This window comes from Phalaenopsis equestris, unplaced genomic scaffold, assembly GCF_001263595.1.
Source record: "Phalaenopsis equestris unplaced genomic scaffold, ASM126359v1 Scaffold233752, whole genome shotgun sequence".
NCBI lineage: Eukaryota > Viridiplantae > Streptophyta > Magnoliopsida > Asparagales > Orchidaceae > Phalaenopsis > Phalaenopsis equestris.
The window spans coordinates 60,345-76,917 of record NW_018251688.1 but is presented as its reverse complement, the minus strand read 5'-3'; the positions used below and the strand labels follow the sequence as shown (position 1 = coordinate 76,917).

General features: G+C 34.6%; 1 protein-coding gene across 1 annotated transcript in view; it reads left to right on the top strand.

Moving 5' to 3' along the window:
* The window catches only part of LOC110038764 (carboxy-terminal domain RNA polymerase II polypeptide A small phosphatase 1-like), a 34,122-nt gene that overhangs the window by 304 nt on the left and 17,245 nt on the right, over positions 1-16,573 (top strand). Inside the window, exon 1 of the mRNA XM_020743666.1 lies at positions 1-185. This exon is cut by the window's left edge and continues 304 nt beyond it. Within this exon, the coding sequence (XP_020599325.1) occupies positions 1-185 (185 nt within the window). The remainder of the gene's footprint in view (positions 186-16,573) is intronic.

Here is a 16,573-nt window from a genome sequence, read left to right as displayed (position 1 = left end):
TCAGCCCCTCTTCGTGGGCGCAACTTCTCTCCTTCGTCGGCCTCCGCAACCACCCACACTCTCTTCTCTCCTCTTCTAACCCATTCAAGCCCCTTCCCGCCGACATCCCAGTCGAAATTTCCATCGAAGCTCCAATTTCGGTTCCTTCTTCAGCACCTGTTGTCGAAGAATTGGAGAAGCTCACGGTATGTTATTTCTCAGATTTCTCTCTTATGGTGTAAGGGAGCTGTATTTTTTTCGTGCATTGTTGCTTCGGTTGTCGTTTTGGAGGCGTATCTTTTTGATTGGGGCGTGTCTGTTTGATGGTTTGATAATTGATATTTGGTCGGGGTTCATGAACTCGTAGAATTTTTTGCACGGAATTCTGTTAGGAATTGCTTTTCCATTTTCGGCTTCTATAGCTTTCTATGATCAATTCGGATCGTACCTGTAAATTTGTGTGAGTAATCCCATTATCTCTTGATGAATTCTGGGAAACGTTTGGAAGTGTAAATAAAAGGGGATCAAAATTGGCATCCAATGTCATTTTAACCAAGAAGTTCAAGTCAATTGGAGAAAGGCAACCCTTTAGTACATCTATACCAACATATTTTCACTTGTATAATGTGCGACTAAACCCAATGCTCTGACGTGTCTTAATAGAAAGGGCCTATAGCTTGATCCCTGAGCTCTTAGTGTTGCAAGGCATCAGTTTGGAAGGCTTTAGTGATTATTATGATGAAAAATTATTGTTTAATATGAAAAGAATATAAATAGTGGGTGTTGGGGGGGGGTTGTTTGACTAAATAAGACGAGAACAAGAAAATAGAAATTGTTATTTTCAAACAAAGAAAAAAAAAAAAGAATCCTATCTGTGAGGTGCAATATTTCATCTCTTCTTCATGTTTCAAACCTAAAATTAAAGGACTTCATGTCCATTTTTGAGTATTTTTTTCTTCATCAATTAGCAAATCAGTGGCAACTCAAGAAGGACCTTACATGAAGAATAAAATCCTCAATAATAAGCTAACTCAAGCATAAGTAGGTCAAAAACTTTTGAATGCAGTAAGGCTTCCATAAAATCTTAATGACATAAAATAAGTAATGATAAAAGAATCTTTTGACTAAGAAAAAATAAAATAAACAATGATATGAATGAATACAAAATTGACTTCTTTGTTGTTACAATACCCATGGACTAAGAAGCACTTTAGGTTAGACAGTGAATGTAGCAATACATTTGGCAGGGTGATCAAATGAAAAAATATTGAGTGAAAAGGGGAAATGCCTCAAAAATAACTTGAAGCACAATCAAATCATTGGGAGGAAAAGTGGGAGTGATGTACGAGATACTTGGCATGAATCAGGATAAGGAAAAAGACCCTTCATCACCAACCTTGCTAATGAGCTCTTGAGTCCAATCTTGGTAATGAGATATTGCACCAACCAATAGAGAGGGTGTTGGCTCATATTTTATCAATATATATGGACTTTAAGCAAGTTCGTGCAAAAATATTATTCAAATTTTATAACATTTGGTTAATAAATATAAATATAGAATTTTATTTAGTATATGATATAATCATATTATATTTTATGAAATTGATTGAGCGAGATCTCCCCAATTTGAGGCTCATAGTGATGCAAGGCATATGTGTTGGCCTTATTAACCATTGGGATGTAATTAGGAGGTTAATATGAAAATGATACAAAGAAGAAGCTAATTAAATGATATGCGAGAAACAAAATAGATGAGAAGACATAATCCAATTTAATGGGGAAATTGAGGAATTGTACTAATCTGATGAGATTCCTCCTCTTCCTGGTGCTTCTAACATAAAAATTAGAAAACCTCACATCCATTATTCTCAACCTAAACACATGATTTATATTCCACAATGGAGAGAACATCAATTCAGATTGATTGATCTAATCTTGAATTTCAGTTAAGGGTCCATGATGATGCCGGGAGTGATTGCTAGCCTAAGTGTCACCATTTATATTGGAGCTCTCTAGTGTTGATCAAGTCATGAGGGATTAGAATCTAGATACATGAAAAAAAGGAGAGGGATAAAGAATTTACCAAGGAGTGCACTTTCACACCCATTCAAAATAACTAAATATTATGTTATATGTTTGAATTTATTTATAAGTATATTTATAAATATACTAATATTTTCCCTTATATTTTTACAAGAATAAATATATTTGTAATAGTAATGATAATTTATTTATAAAATCATAGCATGCATACAATATAAAATAACAATATTGTTGATAATAATGTCACTCCACTTGCTTTATGTCTCTCATTCTTTTTCTTCTATTTCCACTCCATCAATGTCATTTTCACATTCTCCTTCCCCTTTTCCTTTTCTTTTTCATTTTCATAATTCCTTCCCTTCGCCGAATTCTTTCTCCTTTTTCTTCTTCTTTCTCTCTCTCATGTGCAATCTCAATCACTTGCTCCCTCATTCTTTATCAGGGTTGTTTGCAACACAAAGATTTAGGGAAGATGATCTCTTCCTCCTTGCATGAGTTATGCTTCATACTTTGCTCATACATGTAAAAATTATGCATGGAAGATAAGATGCACGTGCGAGCAACTATCCATGCATGATAGTGAACATGAATGCACAATAGCGACTGCACGTGCATGTGATTGTGTTTGCAAGTGCATGAGAGTAACCATGTGCACATGAACAACCATTTCAAAAACTCCACACACATATGAACCACATTATACATGCCTTTTGAGGCCTATTGGGAGGAGCTTACCTTTCTCATGTTTAATATTTTGCTAACCTGTACCTATAATATCAAAGAGCTTGTACGCTTCTTTGAGGATGTGATGGGAAATTCTTCATGCCTTCTTAGGCCTGCAATATGGGAAATGCCATTGATTTCTTATTCTAAATCTCATTATAACTATTGCTAATATAGGTATTTATGTTGTCTTTCAAGGGAGTGGTATGGAGATCCTGATTTTGGATGCAACATGATTTGTTTTCGTAGTGTCTTGTGCATTGCACTAATGCAGTTCTTTGAGGGCATGGTGTTTCTTTTTATCACCTCAAAATAGTGTAAAAGCTTTGCAAAAAATTGTGATAAAAACTTTTGGTATGCCAAACAAACCTAAGAACCATGACAAATGAATATTCTTAAATAATCAATGAATGCGAAACAAATCGTTATACATTAATAGTGCTTAAAGAACTCATAAGGAGTCAAAATATGATGAAAAAAATATCTAAGAAGTTGCTTATGTGCACTCGGACAAGTTGCTCGTGGTGAGCAAAGAATAACTCATGGGCATCTGGCCATGACAAACGAAAGGTTTAAAATGCTCCCTTAACTCCTCTCATAGAAATAGACACATCTAGGCAAGACACAAGCAAGTTTGAACAATGCCCCCTTGACTCCTCAAATAGAAGTAAACACAAATAATCCAACTATATTATATTCGCGGGTCAAATTAACGAAATTCTTTCAACCATTCAATTATCATAAAATATTTGTCAAGCATCCAAGATATGTAAGCTTAACCATTCCTTCATTGGGGAGGTACCAATGATATAGGATGCTCAAGTTATCAAAATGTGTTATTTAATAATCATTCACCCTCACCCTAGTGTGGTTTTCACTTCATACAACTAACATAACCTTACTGGATACCCATTAGAGCAAGAAACAATCGCTTTAAGCAAGTAACCTAATCACAATCTCTATAAGAGTTGTTGAAGGTCCTAATTGCCATTTGTGTTGCATCGATGTGCATGATGGATCTTAGGATTGCTCTTTATTTGCGGGCTTTACTAAGATATTTGATTATACTTTTGCATAAGGTCCTTAGAGTATTTTATGGCAAAGATTCATCCAACCAATATATCCTTGAGTTACTTTCCCCATAAGCTAAGTTTATAAGTCCCGGTGTTTTCCATTATAATTTTCCACACATAGGCTTCCTAAGAACTTAAGGTTCCAAATATCATCCTTTAGTCTTCTTTATCATTCGATATTTAAGCACCAAACCTCAAGCTAGTTCATATTATACATTAACATTAGTGCCCTTAAAATTAAATGATGTACATACATGCATCCACATCAGATCCTTTGTGAGTGTGAATAGTCAACATGCCCCTTAACCGAGCAACAAGTATATTCAAATGAAAATAAAATCTTCTCATCCCTAGTTGACGCAATCTATCTCGACAAGTATCTAGACAACCCCAGTCAATTACCTAATGAATTAAGTGATGGGAGCAAAGTTATCAACTCTACTCTAATAATATTATCAATAATAATGATCACTATCTTTGGAAATGAGAAAACAAAGTAAAATGTAAAATATAAAGAAAATACAACAACAACAACAACAACAACAGAATTCTCATCCCATTAAGTGGGGTCGGCTACATGAATCATTTTTCTCTCTCCATTGTGATCATTTTTCTCCATTGTGTCCTATTTAGTGTCATATTTTCGTTTAATTCTAATAAATTAGGATTATTTTTTATACAATATGCCCAGGCCATCCTAGGTCTACCTCCGCCTTAACATAAGTCAAATCTAAAACATTTACTCCTCTAATCGGATTATCAAATGGTCCACGTTTAATGTGACCAAACCATCTAAGACGACTTCCTCTAATTTTGTTCATCACTGAAGCTACACTAACCCTATGACGGATTTATCATTTTGCATTTTGTCTCTAAGTGTAAAGCCGTGTAAAGCCACTCATCTAAGCCACTCATCTACCTAATCATTCTCATCCCGACAACACTTAACTTAGTTTTATGCTTCTATTTTAAAGGCCAACATTCAACACCATAGAGCATTGTAGGTCTCACCTACTATCTTTCAGTCTAAGCGGTACTTTTTTTTCACACAATAGATCTGTAGCATTTCTTCACTTCAACCAACCAACTTGAATTCTTCTCCTTCTAATACCACCCCCATCAATACCACCATCACTTTGAATAATAGAGCCGAGATATCTAAAGAGTTCACATCTTTTAATAATTTGATCACCCATAGTTACATTTCTGTCACTAAAGCTACTATTACTCAAATTACATTCCATGTATTCAGTTTTAGTCTACTCAAACGAAGGTCTTTAGACTCCAAGGCAGACCTCCATAATTCAAGTTTTTCCTGTATTTTTTTCTCTCATCTTATCCACGAGAAGGATATCATTAGCAAAAAGCATATACCAAGGTACATCCTCCTGTAAGGGTCTAGTAAGACCATCCATAACTAAAGCAAAAAGATATGGGCTTAAAGCCAATCCCTGATGTAAACCGACTGAAATAGGAAAATATTTGGCCAATCCTAATTCTGTTCGAACACAAGTAAAAGTTCTTGTATGCATATATTTAACAACTTGAATATAAGTCATATCAACACATTTCTTCTCAAGAATTCTCCAAAGGATATCTCTTGGAATCTTATCGTAAGCTTTTTCTAAATCAATAAAAATTATATGTAGATCCTCCTTATTATCTCTGAACTTCTTCATCACTCTCAATAAATGTATGGCTGCTTCCATGGTAGACCTGCCCGACATAAATTCAAATTGATTATGAGAAATCTTTGTAATACGTCATAACCTATGTTCAATTACCATCTTTTCAACTACCATCTTCCATAATTTTAAAGTAGGACACATCAACTTAATTCCTCTATAATGGACACACTCTTGTGCATCCCCTTTATTCTTAAAATTAGGGACCAAAATACTCTTCCTCCACTCCTTAGGCATCTTTTTAGTTTTTAAAATAATATTAAAGAGTATTGTAAGCCAAGAAACTCCTAAATTTCCTAAATATTTCCACAATTCAATTGGGATATCACCAAGTCCTACAGACTTACCACCTTGACTTTCTTTAAAGCCTCCTCAACATATTTTTTTACTAATGTGACGGTAAAAATGAAATATTTTATTATTATTAATGATATTAAGGTCATTAAGATCGATCGTATTTTCAGAAACTTCATTAAAAAGTTTATCAAAATAACTCACTGACGTATTTTGAATATCTTTTTCTAAGAAAAATACTTTTTTATTTTCATCTTTAATACACTTTACTTGAGTTAAATCTTTATTTTTCTTTTCTCTTTGTTTGACTAGTTTATACATATATTTTTCAACCTCCTTAGTATCTAATCTATTATGAAGATCACTAAAAGCATAATTTTTAGCGTCACAGATTGTCCTCTTGGACTCCTTGCGGACCGTTTGATATTCTACTCAGTTCTCCAAGCTTTTACATTTAAACCAATTTTTATAACATATCTTTTTATATTTTATCTTTTCTTCCATACTATTCTTCTACCACCAACCATTTTTATTTATATAAACTTTCTTTTGATTCTCCAAGTACAACTTTTACCACTTGCTTAATAGTTTTTGTTATCTTATCCCACAGAATTTGCTTTTTCATGAACATCCCAAATTTTGAAATCTTGAAGTTTACTCATAAAAATAATTTTATTTGTGTCATTTAGGTGCCCCCATCTAATTCTACGACGATGATTCCTAGTATTTTTTATTTTACAACTCTTCATCTTAAAATCTAGAAATAATAATCAATGTTGAGTACTTAAATCCTCAATTAGAACGACTTTACAATCTTTACATTCTCGGCAATCTCTACTTCTCATAAGAAAATAATCAATTTGTGTTTTATTAGATCCATTCTTCTAAGTAATAATATGCTCATCTCTTTTCTTGAATAAAATATTAGCAATAACAAAATCATATGTTGAGACAAAATCTAATATAGCTCTACCTTCTTCATTAATCACTCCATAACCAGGTCCTACAGACTTACCACCTTGACTTTCTTTAAAGCCTCCTCAACATTTTTTTTTACTAATGTGACGGTAAAAATGAAATATTTTATTATTATTAATGATATTAAGGTCACTAAGATCGATCGTATTTTCGGAAACTTCATTAAAAAATTTATCAAAATAACTCACTGACGTATTTTGAATATCTTTTTTAAGAAAAATACTTTTTTATTTTCATCTTTAATACACTTTACTTGAGTTAAATCTTTATTTTTTTTTCTCTTTGTTTGGCTAGTTTATACATATATTTTTCAACCTCCTTAGTATCTAATCTATTATGAAGATCACTAAAAGCATAATTTTTAGCGTCACAGATTGTTCTCTTAGACTTCTTGCGGGCCGTTTGATATTTTACTCAGTTCTCCAAGCTTTTACATTTAAACCAATTTCTATAACATATCTTTTTATATTTTATCTTTTCTTCCATATTATTCTTCCACCACCAACCATTTTTATTTATATAAATTTTTTCTTTTGATTCTCCAAGTACAACTTTTACCACTTGTTTAATAGTTTTTGTTATCTTATCCCACAGAATTTGCTTTTTCATGAACATCCCAAATTTTGAAATCTTGAAGTTTACTCATAAAAATAATTTTATTTGTGTCATTTAGGTGCCCCCATCTAATTCTACGACGATGATTCCTAGTATTTTTTATTTTACAACTCTTCATCTTAAAATCTAGAAATAATAATCAATGTTGAGTACTTAAATCCTCAATTAGAACGACTTTACAATCTTTACATTCTCGACAATCTCTACTTCGAATTCTCCAAAGGATATCTCTTGGAATCTTATCGTAAGCTTTTTCTAAATCAATAAAAATTATATGTAGATCCTCCTTATTATCTCTGAACTTCTTCATCAAACCTCTCAATAAATGTATGGCTTCCATGGTAGACCTGCCCGACATAAATTCAAATTGATTATGAGAAATCTTTGTAATACGTCATAACCTATGTTCAATTACCATCTTCCATAATTTTAAAGTAGGACACATCAACTTAATTCCTCTATAATGGACACACTCTTGTGCATCCCCTTTATTCTTAAAATTAGGGACCAAAATACTCTTCCTCCACTCCTTAGGCATCTTTTTAGTTTTTAAAATAATATTAAAGAGTATTGTAAGCCAAGAAACTCCTAAATTTCCTAAATATTTCCACAATTCAATTGGGATATCACCAAGTCCTACAGACTTACCACCTTGACTTTCTTTAAAGCCTCCTCAACATATTTTTTTACTAATGTGACGGTAAAAATGAAATATTTTATTATTATTAATGATATTAAGGTCACTAAGATCGATCGTATTTTCGAAAATTTCATTGAAAATATTATCTAAATATCTCACTCGCATATGTTAAATATTTTCCTCTAAGAATTTTTTTTTTCATCTTTAATACACTTCACTTGAATTAAATATTCATATTTCTTTTGTTTTTGTTTGGCTAGTATATACAAATATCTTTCACCATATTTAGTATTCATTTTATTTATATAAATTTTTTCTTTTGATTCTCCAAGTACAACTTTTACCACTTGCTTAATAGTTTTTGTTATCTTATCCCACAGAATTTGCTTTTTCATGAACATCCCAAATTTTGAAATCTTGAAGTTTACTCATAAAAATAATTTTATTTGTGTCATTTAGGTGCCCCCATCTAATTCTACGACGATGATTCCTAGTATTTTTTATTTTACAACTCTTCATCTTAAAATCTAGAAATAATAATCAATGTTGAGTACTTAAATCCTCAATTAGAATGACCTTACAATCTTTACATTCTCGACAATCTCTACTTCTCATAAGAAAATAATCAATTTGTATTTTATTAGATCCATTCTTATAAGTAATAATATGCTCATCTCTTTTCTTGAATAAAATATTAGCAATAACAAAATCATATGTTGAAACAAAATCTAATATAGCTCTACCTTCTTCATTAATCACTTCATAATCGTAGCCACCATGAATATTTCTAAAATCTTCTACCACTCTACCGACATGTCCATTTAAATCTCCTTCAATTAAAGTTCTTTCTTCAAGAGGTATCATTTGTATTAAGTCTTCTAAGTTATTCCAGGATTTATCTTAAGAACCTATATCTAAGCCTACTTGAGGAGCATAAGCACTTATAATATTAAAAATCTTAGTATCAACAATAATATTGAGGGCTATAATTCTATCTCCAACTCTATTAATTTTTACAACATTATCTTTCAAACTCTTATCTATAATAACACCTACCCCATTTCTAGTGTGACTCTTACCTGAATGCCAAACTTTAAAACCTAAGCTATCAGTCTCCTTATCCTTTTTCCAACCCATTTAGTTTGTTTAACACATAAGATATTTATTCTTCTATGAATCATAATATCAACTAATTCCATTAATTTACTAGTAAGAGTACATATATTCTCCAACCCATTTAGTTTGTTTAACACATAAGATATTTATTCTTCTATGAATCATAATATCAACTAATTCAATTAATTTACTAGTAAGAGTACATATATTCCAAGATCTTATCCTAATGTTAGTCTCATGGACTAACTTTTTTACTCGCATTTGTCCGTAACCCTTGCTTATTTGACACTACTCCCAGACGCTGGTGTAGCGGCCCTTGCACACTATTCACTGTATTTAGACCATACAATGCGTTGCTTCTAGGGGACGCCATAACACTTACACAATAATAAAAAATGATTTATGTCATGATTTTTCAACAAATTTTATACTGGCTGTCGACTACCTAATGCAACTCTCCACTTTTCACATCCGGGCTTGAGACCGACAATGACAGTCTTAAATATAAAAAAAATAGATAGAAAAAAATAAAATAAAATAAAAAAAGATTGATGGTAACCGGTGCATGCGTCTATTATCTCAACTTGTCTACTTACATGCCAAGTTAATCCTCAAATCCTCTATGATAGGTACTATTATTATAAAATAACTATCAAAGGGGTTTTTAATATTATTTGTGAAACCAATTGCTTTATCAAAAAATTAAGCAATATACTCTAGTTAGTGTATACTTTGATGGTGAGTTTGGTTAGTGTAGATCATCATCTAAGGGATTTTAATTAAGGAACATGTCCTCAACTATAATGCAAATCTATTCAGACTCTAATTGATGATGTTGGATGAGGTTATCATAAGTTTAGAAACACAAGCATCACAATCTACTTGAATCTAGGCTCAAAATGCAAGGCTCTTTAAGGTCGATCTTTCAAATTGATCAAAATGATTCTATAGTTGAAGAAGAACTCCAAAGCTCATAAAGCCTTAAAAATAGGTAAGCGACAAGGTATAAGAATAGTCAATTCATTAATCTAGGGTTGAGTAGGATAAAGATGATCAGAGTTTCGAGTTGTTGATGATTTTTCTTGCTAACAAGCTAAAAGAGGCATACTATGTAGTCCCTTGCTCATCATTTAATTTCTCTAGTTTGAAGAACTAAGACAGTGCTAACTAAAGATAACCTTCTAGTTGTTCAAGAAGTCTATGATTGTAACAAAGATTTCAACCCAAATAGGTTGTCTCTAATTCTGTATTTTTTTGTTTGTATTGATAGACTTAAGCATTGCAAGTTATCATTGAAATTGGTGATCTAATATGCCTATGCCAATTATCAAGTACTTTGGGATCACTATTTGTGTCTTTATTGGCTAATGCCTCTACTTCAATATATGCACTATATAGGATAACATTAAATATATAACTCATGTCAAATGACAAATATATCCATTACCCCTGCTAGCTAAATTCGTTTAACCTGAGATGCGGTCATTGACAAAATGCCCTCAAAATTTTAAACTCACCAAAATTCAATAAAGTGATGTCCTTTTTGAATCACAATGATGTCATCAAATTCTTTAAGTGGAAAGCATCTGACTAATTTGTGTAGGCTAAATAGCCGATTGTATCAATTGCCGTATTCCAAGACATTGCAAAGATACGGGGCTTTTTGTTACGCTTTTTCTTAACGAAAAATTATTTATTATGTTTAATCTTTATTTTTTGAGATCTCTTCTACAGCATGATTTCCCTGTCTTTATGTAATAGTATCTTTTAAATAAAGAGGGATAAAGTTTTCAAATAAATGACATTTATCACTGATGCAATGATATTGTGAAATGTGGAGTTTCTTGTTGTCAAATTTATGTTTGCGCTTCTTTCCTCGAACATCCCTTATCTCAATTGATGGAAATATTATTATTGCTCTCTATCACATGCTTTTAATCGTTGGGTCTCACCTCAGCTAGTTTGTGATGAATATGTTGTGTCCGTTCTTTTTGTAACTTTTGGAGTCACAATCTTGTCTTATCATCGTCATATAATCTTCTTTCCAATAAATCTCTCTTTTGAATTATGAAGATGATTCGAAGAGTAGAGAAAACGGAAAGAAAAAAATACGACGAAAATAAGAAAACAATTAAAAAAGAATTTGGAAAACTTTTATAAAGTAACCTTTGCGCGATAGATCAAGAACGCATGTCCAAAAAGAGATCGGATCGAAGATACTTGAAGGCATATCCATGAAAAAAACCTTATGAAAGCAACTCATAAGAGAATCAAGTTTTTTTGCTTGCCTAGGTCAAGAGCAGCTTCTAAAAGATCGCATTCATTTGTTTAATTACATCTTTGAGGATGCCCCAATAATACTTTCGATAAAAAGGATCTTGCTTACATTATTTTTGATATCCAATTATTTAGGAAATCAAAGAATTTATATCGTCTCAGAGGGAAAATCATGATGCTTTCGACGCTTTTACCTGGCATATGACAAAGGGTGGATCACCATATCCACTACAGGCGGCGAAGCCTAAGCATGCAGGGTTCACGAGACGACATTAACAATTGTTTCATAAGGATGCCATGACTCAAAAAGAGGTGTCAATAGGAAGGGGAGGAATCCCTAAACAGGTAGAGGTAGCTAGGTCAGGATACCTTAGATCCGTCATCCCAAGTTATCTACTTTGTCGTGAAAGTAGTCAACCCAACCAGACCAGAGATGTTTTTAGCAATACATGAATTGTGTCGTTCAAGAGAATCCTGATAGTTGTAAGGCTAGAGGAAGGAAAACTTTAATTTCCTATGACTCTCTAGGAGGTAGAATAGGTAAATGTGGGATTTATACTGATTAATTAATTGACAGAGATGCCATTAGAAAAGAAAGTGAAGAGAGGTCCAGCTATAAAGTTGAAAACACTCCCACAAAGAACTTACCCCTCGTTTGAGTCGGAGAGCCTCTAACGCACTAGTCTTGCTAGATAACTTCTTAGGTAGAATTTTATGCTTGGGTTAGTCGATTGAAGGAGCATGGGCACTCCTTGGTATATGTAACATGATTCAATTGTCTATAAATTAACTTAAGTGTGGATGCCCTATTAGAGATGACTTGGGATATGCTCATGCTATGCAACTCATTTTAAATCTGGTTAAAGACCATGTAGGAAAGTAAAACAGAAAAAAATTGCTCATTTTAAAGTTAGGATACTTTAATCTTAAATTTTTTATATATCTTTATTTTTTTATCATTAAGATTTCTGAAAAGATATTTGTGGGTCTTTGATGAGCTAAGATTGCATTTTTTGATGTGCCCAGACAATCCGCAATTCAAGAAAGAGTTAATATCAAGCAAGTCGCGCCATTGTAAAACAAGCCAAATAAATATATAAAAGTCGAGTGCTGCTGGGTCGGCAACATATCCCAGAAAAGTAGAGAAAGTGGTCGGTCTTTGCATGTGCATGTCTTGTTTTAATTCTATATATGAATATAAATTTAAACTTAAGGTACGAGAAACATGGACCTGCTTCTTGTCCCCTTTATGTCGTTTGATGCGTCATGAGCCTCAGAACCAGTGCTCGTATCTTATTTCCGATACATACTCTCTAAGGACTCTAAAAATACATATGAAAGTAAAAAAAAAAGAATCGACCTGCAAAAGAGGTTAGCACAGGCTTTATTCAACAACGCATAATGAGCCATGTCTGGCGGGAGGAGAACATGAGCAACACGTGTAAAATGTTAGAGCATTTAAATCATTATTTGCACCTTTTTTTTTTTCTTAAGCATGACTTCCTACAAGAAGACTGCCCCTATATATGCTAGTGTGTTAGCCTCAAACTGCAGAAAACACACAAAGCAACAATCAAAGGATGCCTGAATAGTGCACAAAATAGTAGAGAACAATAGTCAGGGCATCAAAAAACTACTTAAGCATCCTAGTTGTAGCCTAACACTTCATCTAACAACAACTGCTATAATTACATCATCTAAGTGCTTGTGCAGTGCACGGGTAAAGGCTACGGTATGATTTTGATTGGGTCGCCAAAACCGACACCATTCTAAAGTGAAAGAGATTTAATATTTGTCACCCAAAAGGTTTTTTAAAAATGTTGGTCTCACATATGACCTATTTTGCTAATTGCGTAAATTTTAAAATATAACGGACAATTAAATGCGAGTTTGTACATGTGATGCGACATATGTAAGAGCCTTTTGAACTTTAGCACAATCATTCTTGTGTTAATCCCGATGTAATAACCAACATTGCTCATTGAGATTTATCCGACAAACAATGCTCGTTAGAACATTGCAATCAATATAGGGTTACCCACTTAACGAGTTAATTTGTTATCAAGACACAAAGGGTGATGCTCATGCAATCATGCTATATATCACGATCAAGTGTACATACATTGTGCGATCAATGGATTCAAGTGCTTTATAGCTTGATCTGAATTGAGCACACAACTTGAAATGCTTACGGAATTCAATTGTGATGCCATAAGAGATGAGACGGCGTGCTCTGCATTTAGGAGATTGACATATCGACGGGCTAGTATTGCTAGCCACAAATCATCAAATATTTACAAGTATTGAGCTACACACATATGGTGACATGCGTGCGGTAATGCTGCAAATATTGGTACTCGAAGAGATAACATACAAACATATGCCAAAGATAAATTTGATTTCTTTTTTCATGCAATAGTATTTAACATATTAAATATCATTTAAAAAATTCATTTTTTTATGCATATACTAGCATGAGAGCTCTAGCAATTAACAATGTCATGTAAGCAATGCGAAAACACATGCAAGAAATTTAATATGCTAGTGAGGTTGACCAACTCTTTAGGTTGATTGGGGCGGTCGACCGGGTGCCATGGCGAAAAGGGGTTGGTTGTCGGAATGGCTGATCGGACCAAAGTGATTGGTTGATTGAGCCTTGGTGGCCGATCGAATCAAAGTGGATGGTTGATCGGACCTTGGTGGAAAATCAAACCTAATTGATCGTTCAATCAGATCAGGGGGGCAAAGTAGGTGGTTGATCGGATCTTGGTGACCGATCTGACATAATTGATCGGTCGATCGGGCTGGGGCGGCCGATCAAACTGTAGTGGATGGTTGATCGGACCTTGGTGGTCGATCGAACCTAATTAATCAGTCGATCGGGTCGGGGGCGGCCAATCGAACCGCAGTGGGTGAGCTAATTAGACATTGGTGATCGATCGAACCTAATTGATTGGTCAATCGGGTTCGGTGCGATAGATCTAACTGTAGTGGTTACACGTGCAAAGTGTCATGCAAGACATGCAAGCAAATGAAATCAAATGTATTCAATAGAAAATTAGATTCGTTCTAGTGTTCTCACATAGGATCTGGGGTTAGATGAAGTCGTAGTTGTCATCTGTTACGCAACGTAACAGAGGGCCTACTTCTAATTAACGTCAGACACGAAAAATTTTTCCACAAAGAGAAAACCTTTATGAAAATGAAGGTTTTGCTTTGCGGATAGGGCCTTCACGATCTAGGAAACGAGAACCAAATGATTTTCTCGTTCTCTTGATCAAGGTGGCTTCAACCCATTCATTAAGTGTTGAAGCCACCGAATAACCACGACGTTGCTAGGTTCCTAGCCAATTGGGTTTTTTTTGTGCTAGGGCTTAGAGGGAGAGCTCTGAATTCACAAGGATTTTCAATAAAACGCTCCTAACCTAAGGGGCTTTTCTTTTAACACAAAACCTAGGTCCTTAAAGTCTTTTTCATCCTGACCTAAGGGGCTCTAGGAATGAAGTTGCCTTGAGTTTTTAGGGATGTTGAGTTTCGTGACGTTTGGTGAAGCATTCTCTTTGCTTATTCCTTGCTTTTGCCTTGTTGGGATGTTGGAAGAGGAGATTTAATGGTTTTTTCTTCCAAGCAGGATGAAGCTCCCTTTTCCAAAAGAGAGGAAGTTTTCTCCCCACACTTTTCTCATGAGGTTGATGGAGGAAGAGCAAGAAAATGAGGAAGAAAAAAGGAAGAAGACGAAATTGAAGAAGAGGAAACACCCTTTTTTTTCTCCAAGCCTTCTGCACACTCTTAGCTCCTTGCTGATGCCTCGACTGTTCTGCCCAAGGGAGAAGATATCCCCTTTGTCAAAGATCTTTTCCTCTTTCCAAAAGAAGTATGGGCCAGGATCTTTCCCCATACCATTTTAGGATTGAAAACCGGTTAATAAATGGGTTATCTAGTGTTAATGATGGATTTTCGGGGACCGCACCACGAAACATTGCAATCTAGGTGAACTGGTGTGGTCATGCCAATTTTTGGGTGTGGTCACGCCCCTACGCAGAGTGTTGCGGCCAGAATTTAGGCGTTGCTATGCCCGAGAGCTGGCCTAACTACGCCTGCCTCTCTCTCTGGCCGGTGTGGTCACGCCGACCTCGGCTGTGGTCACCCTCCTAAGCAGAGTGTAATAGGCCCTTCAGTGCTTGGGCCTGATCACGCCCGATTCCGGGCGTGGCCATGCCAAGGGCGGGACGTGGCCACACTAGTTCTAGGCATGGTTAACCCAAGCTCTTAGGCCCTTTTGACCTTCTGAACTCACGTTAAGGTGATTTTATGGTTTGTTCGAGTCACAAGAAATCCTAAATGACTGAAATATGACTTCTAAACATCAGAATGGTCGTCGGGCTTGCCCTATATCGAGGGACCGATGCGGGCTTACCCTATTAATGGGGACTGATGACGGTAACCACTTCCGAGCAGGGACCAGAATGGAATGAAACCCTTAGTCCTGTGCAAGATGTCGCCGAAGGTTTTATGAACTCCTTGTGCGACGAGATATTGTGTAAGAACACAGTGTGATCCCTTATCACTCGAAAAGATGTTCAGTTTGTATGATATTAAAAATGGTTGCCAACATATGCTCTAGCTACAAGCTATCATGGTGGTTAGATTGATGTTGGTTTTTGTCAAGGCAGATGTGTTTTCTTAATTTGCTCTTAGTGTGACTACCCTAATCATCCTTCTATGTAAACTTGAGCCAAGTTTGGCTATCTCTCTATTGCTCAGTATGCATTTAGCTTCTTATTGACGATCATTGGCACTTCCACTCACACCATCTCATTATATTGGTCTCTTTATCTTGGGAGAATTATGATTATGTTGTTTAATACTCTAAGACATTTGTGTCTATTTTTCTTATATTTCCTGTAGCTATGGTGTGATTGCTTCTTAGGTGCATCCTGGATTTTAAAATCCAGTGATTTCACATAGGTAGCAGGCATATACCGCTTATTTTCCTCTCTTGACGTCCCATCTTTCTGTTATATCTCACTAATGATTGTTCCTCTTCCTCTGTGTCTAACAAAGGTTCTGCTTTTCTCTTCAAAGACTTATCACTTTTAATCATATCATATATTTTCAATTCTCTTGTAAAATTTTTTATAATCCGTTAT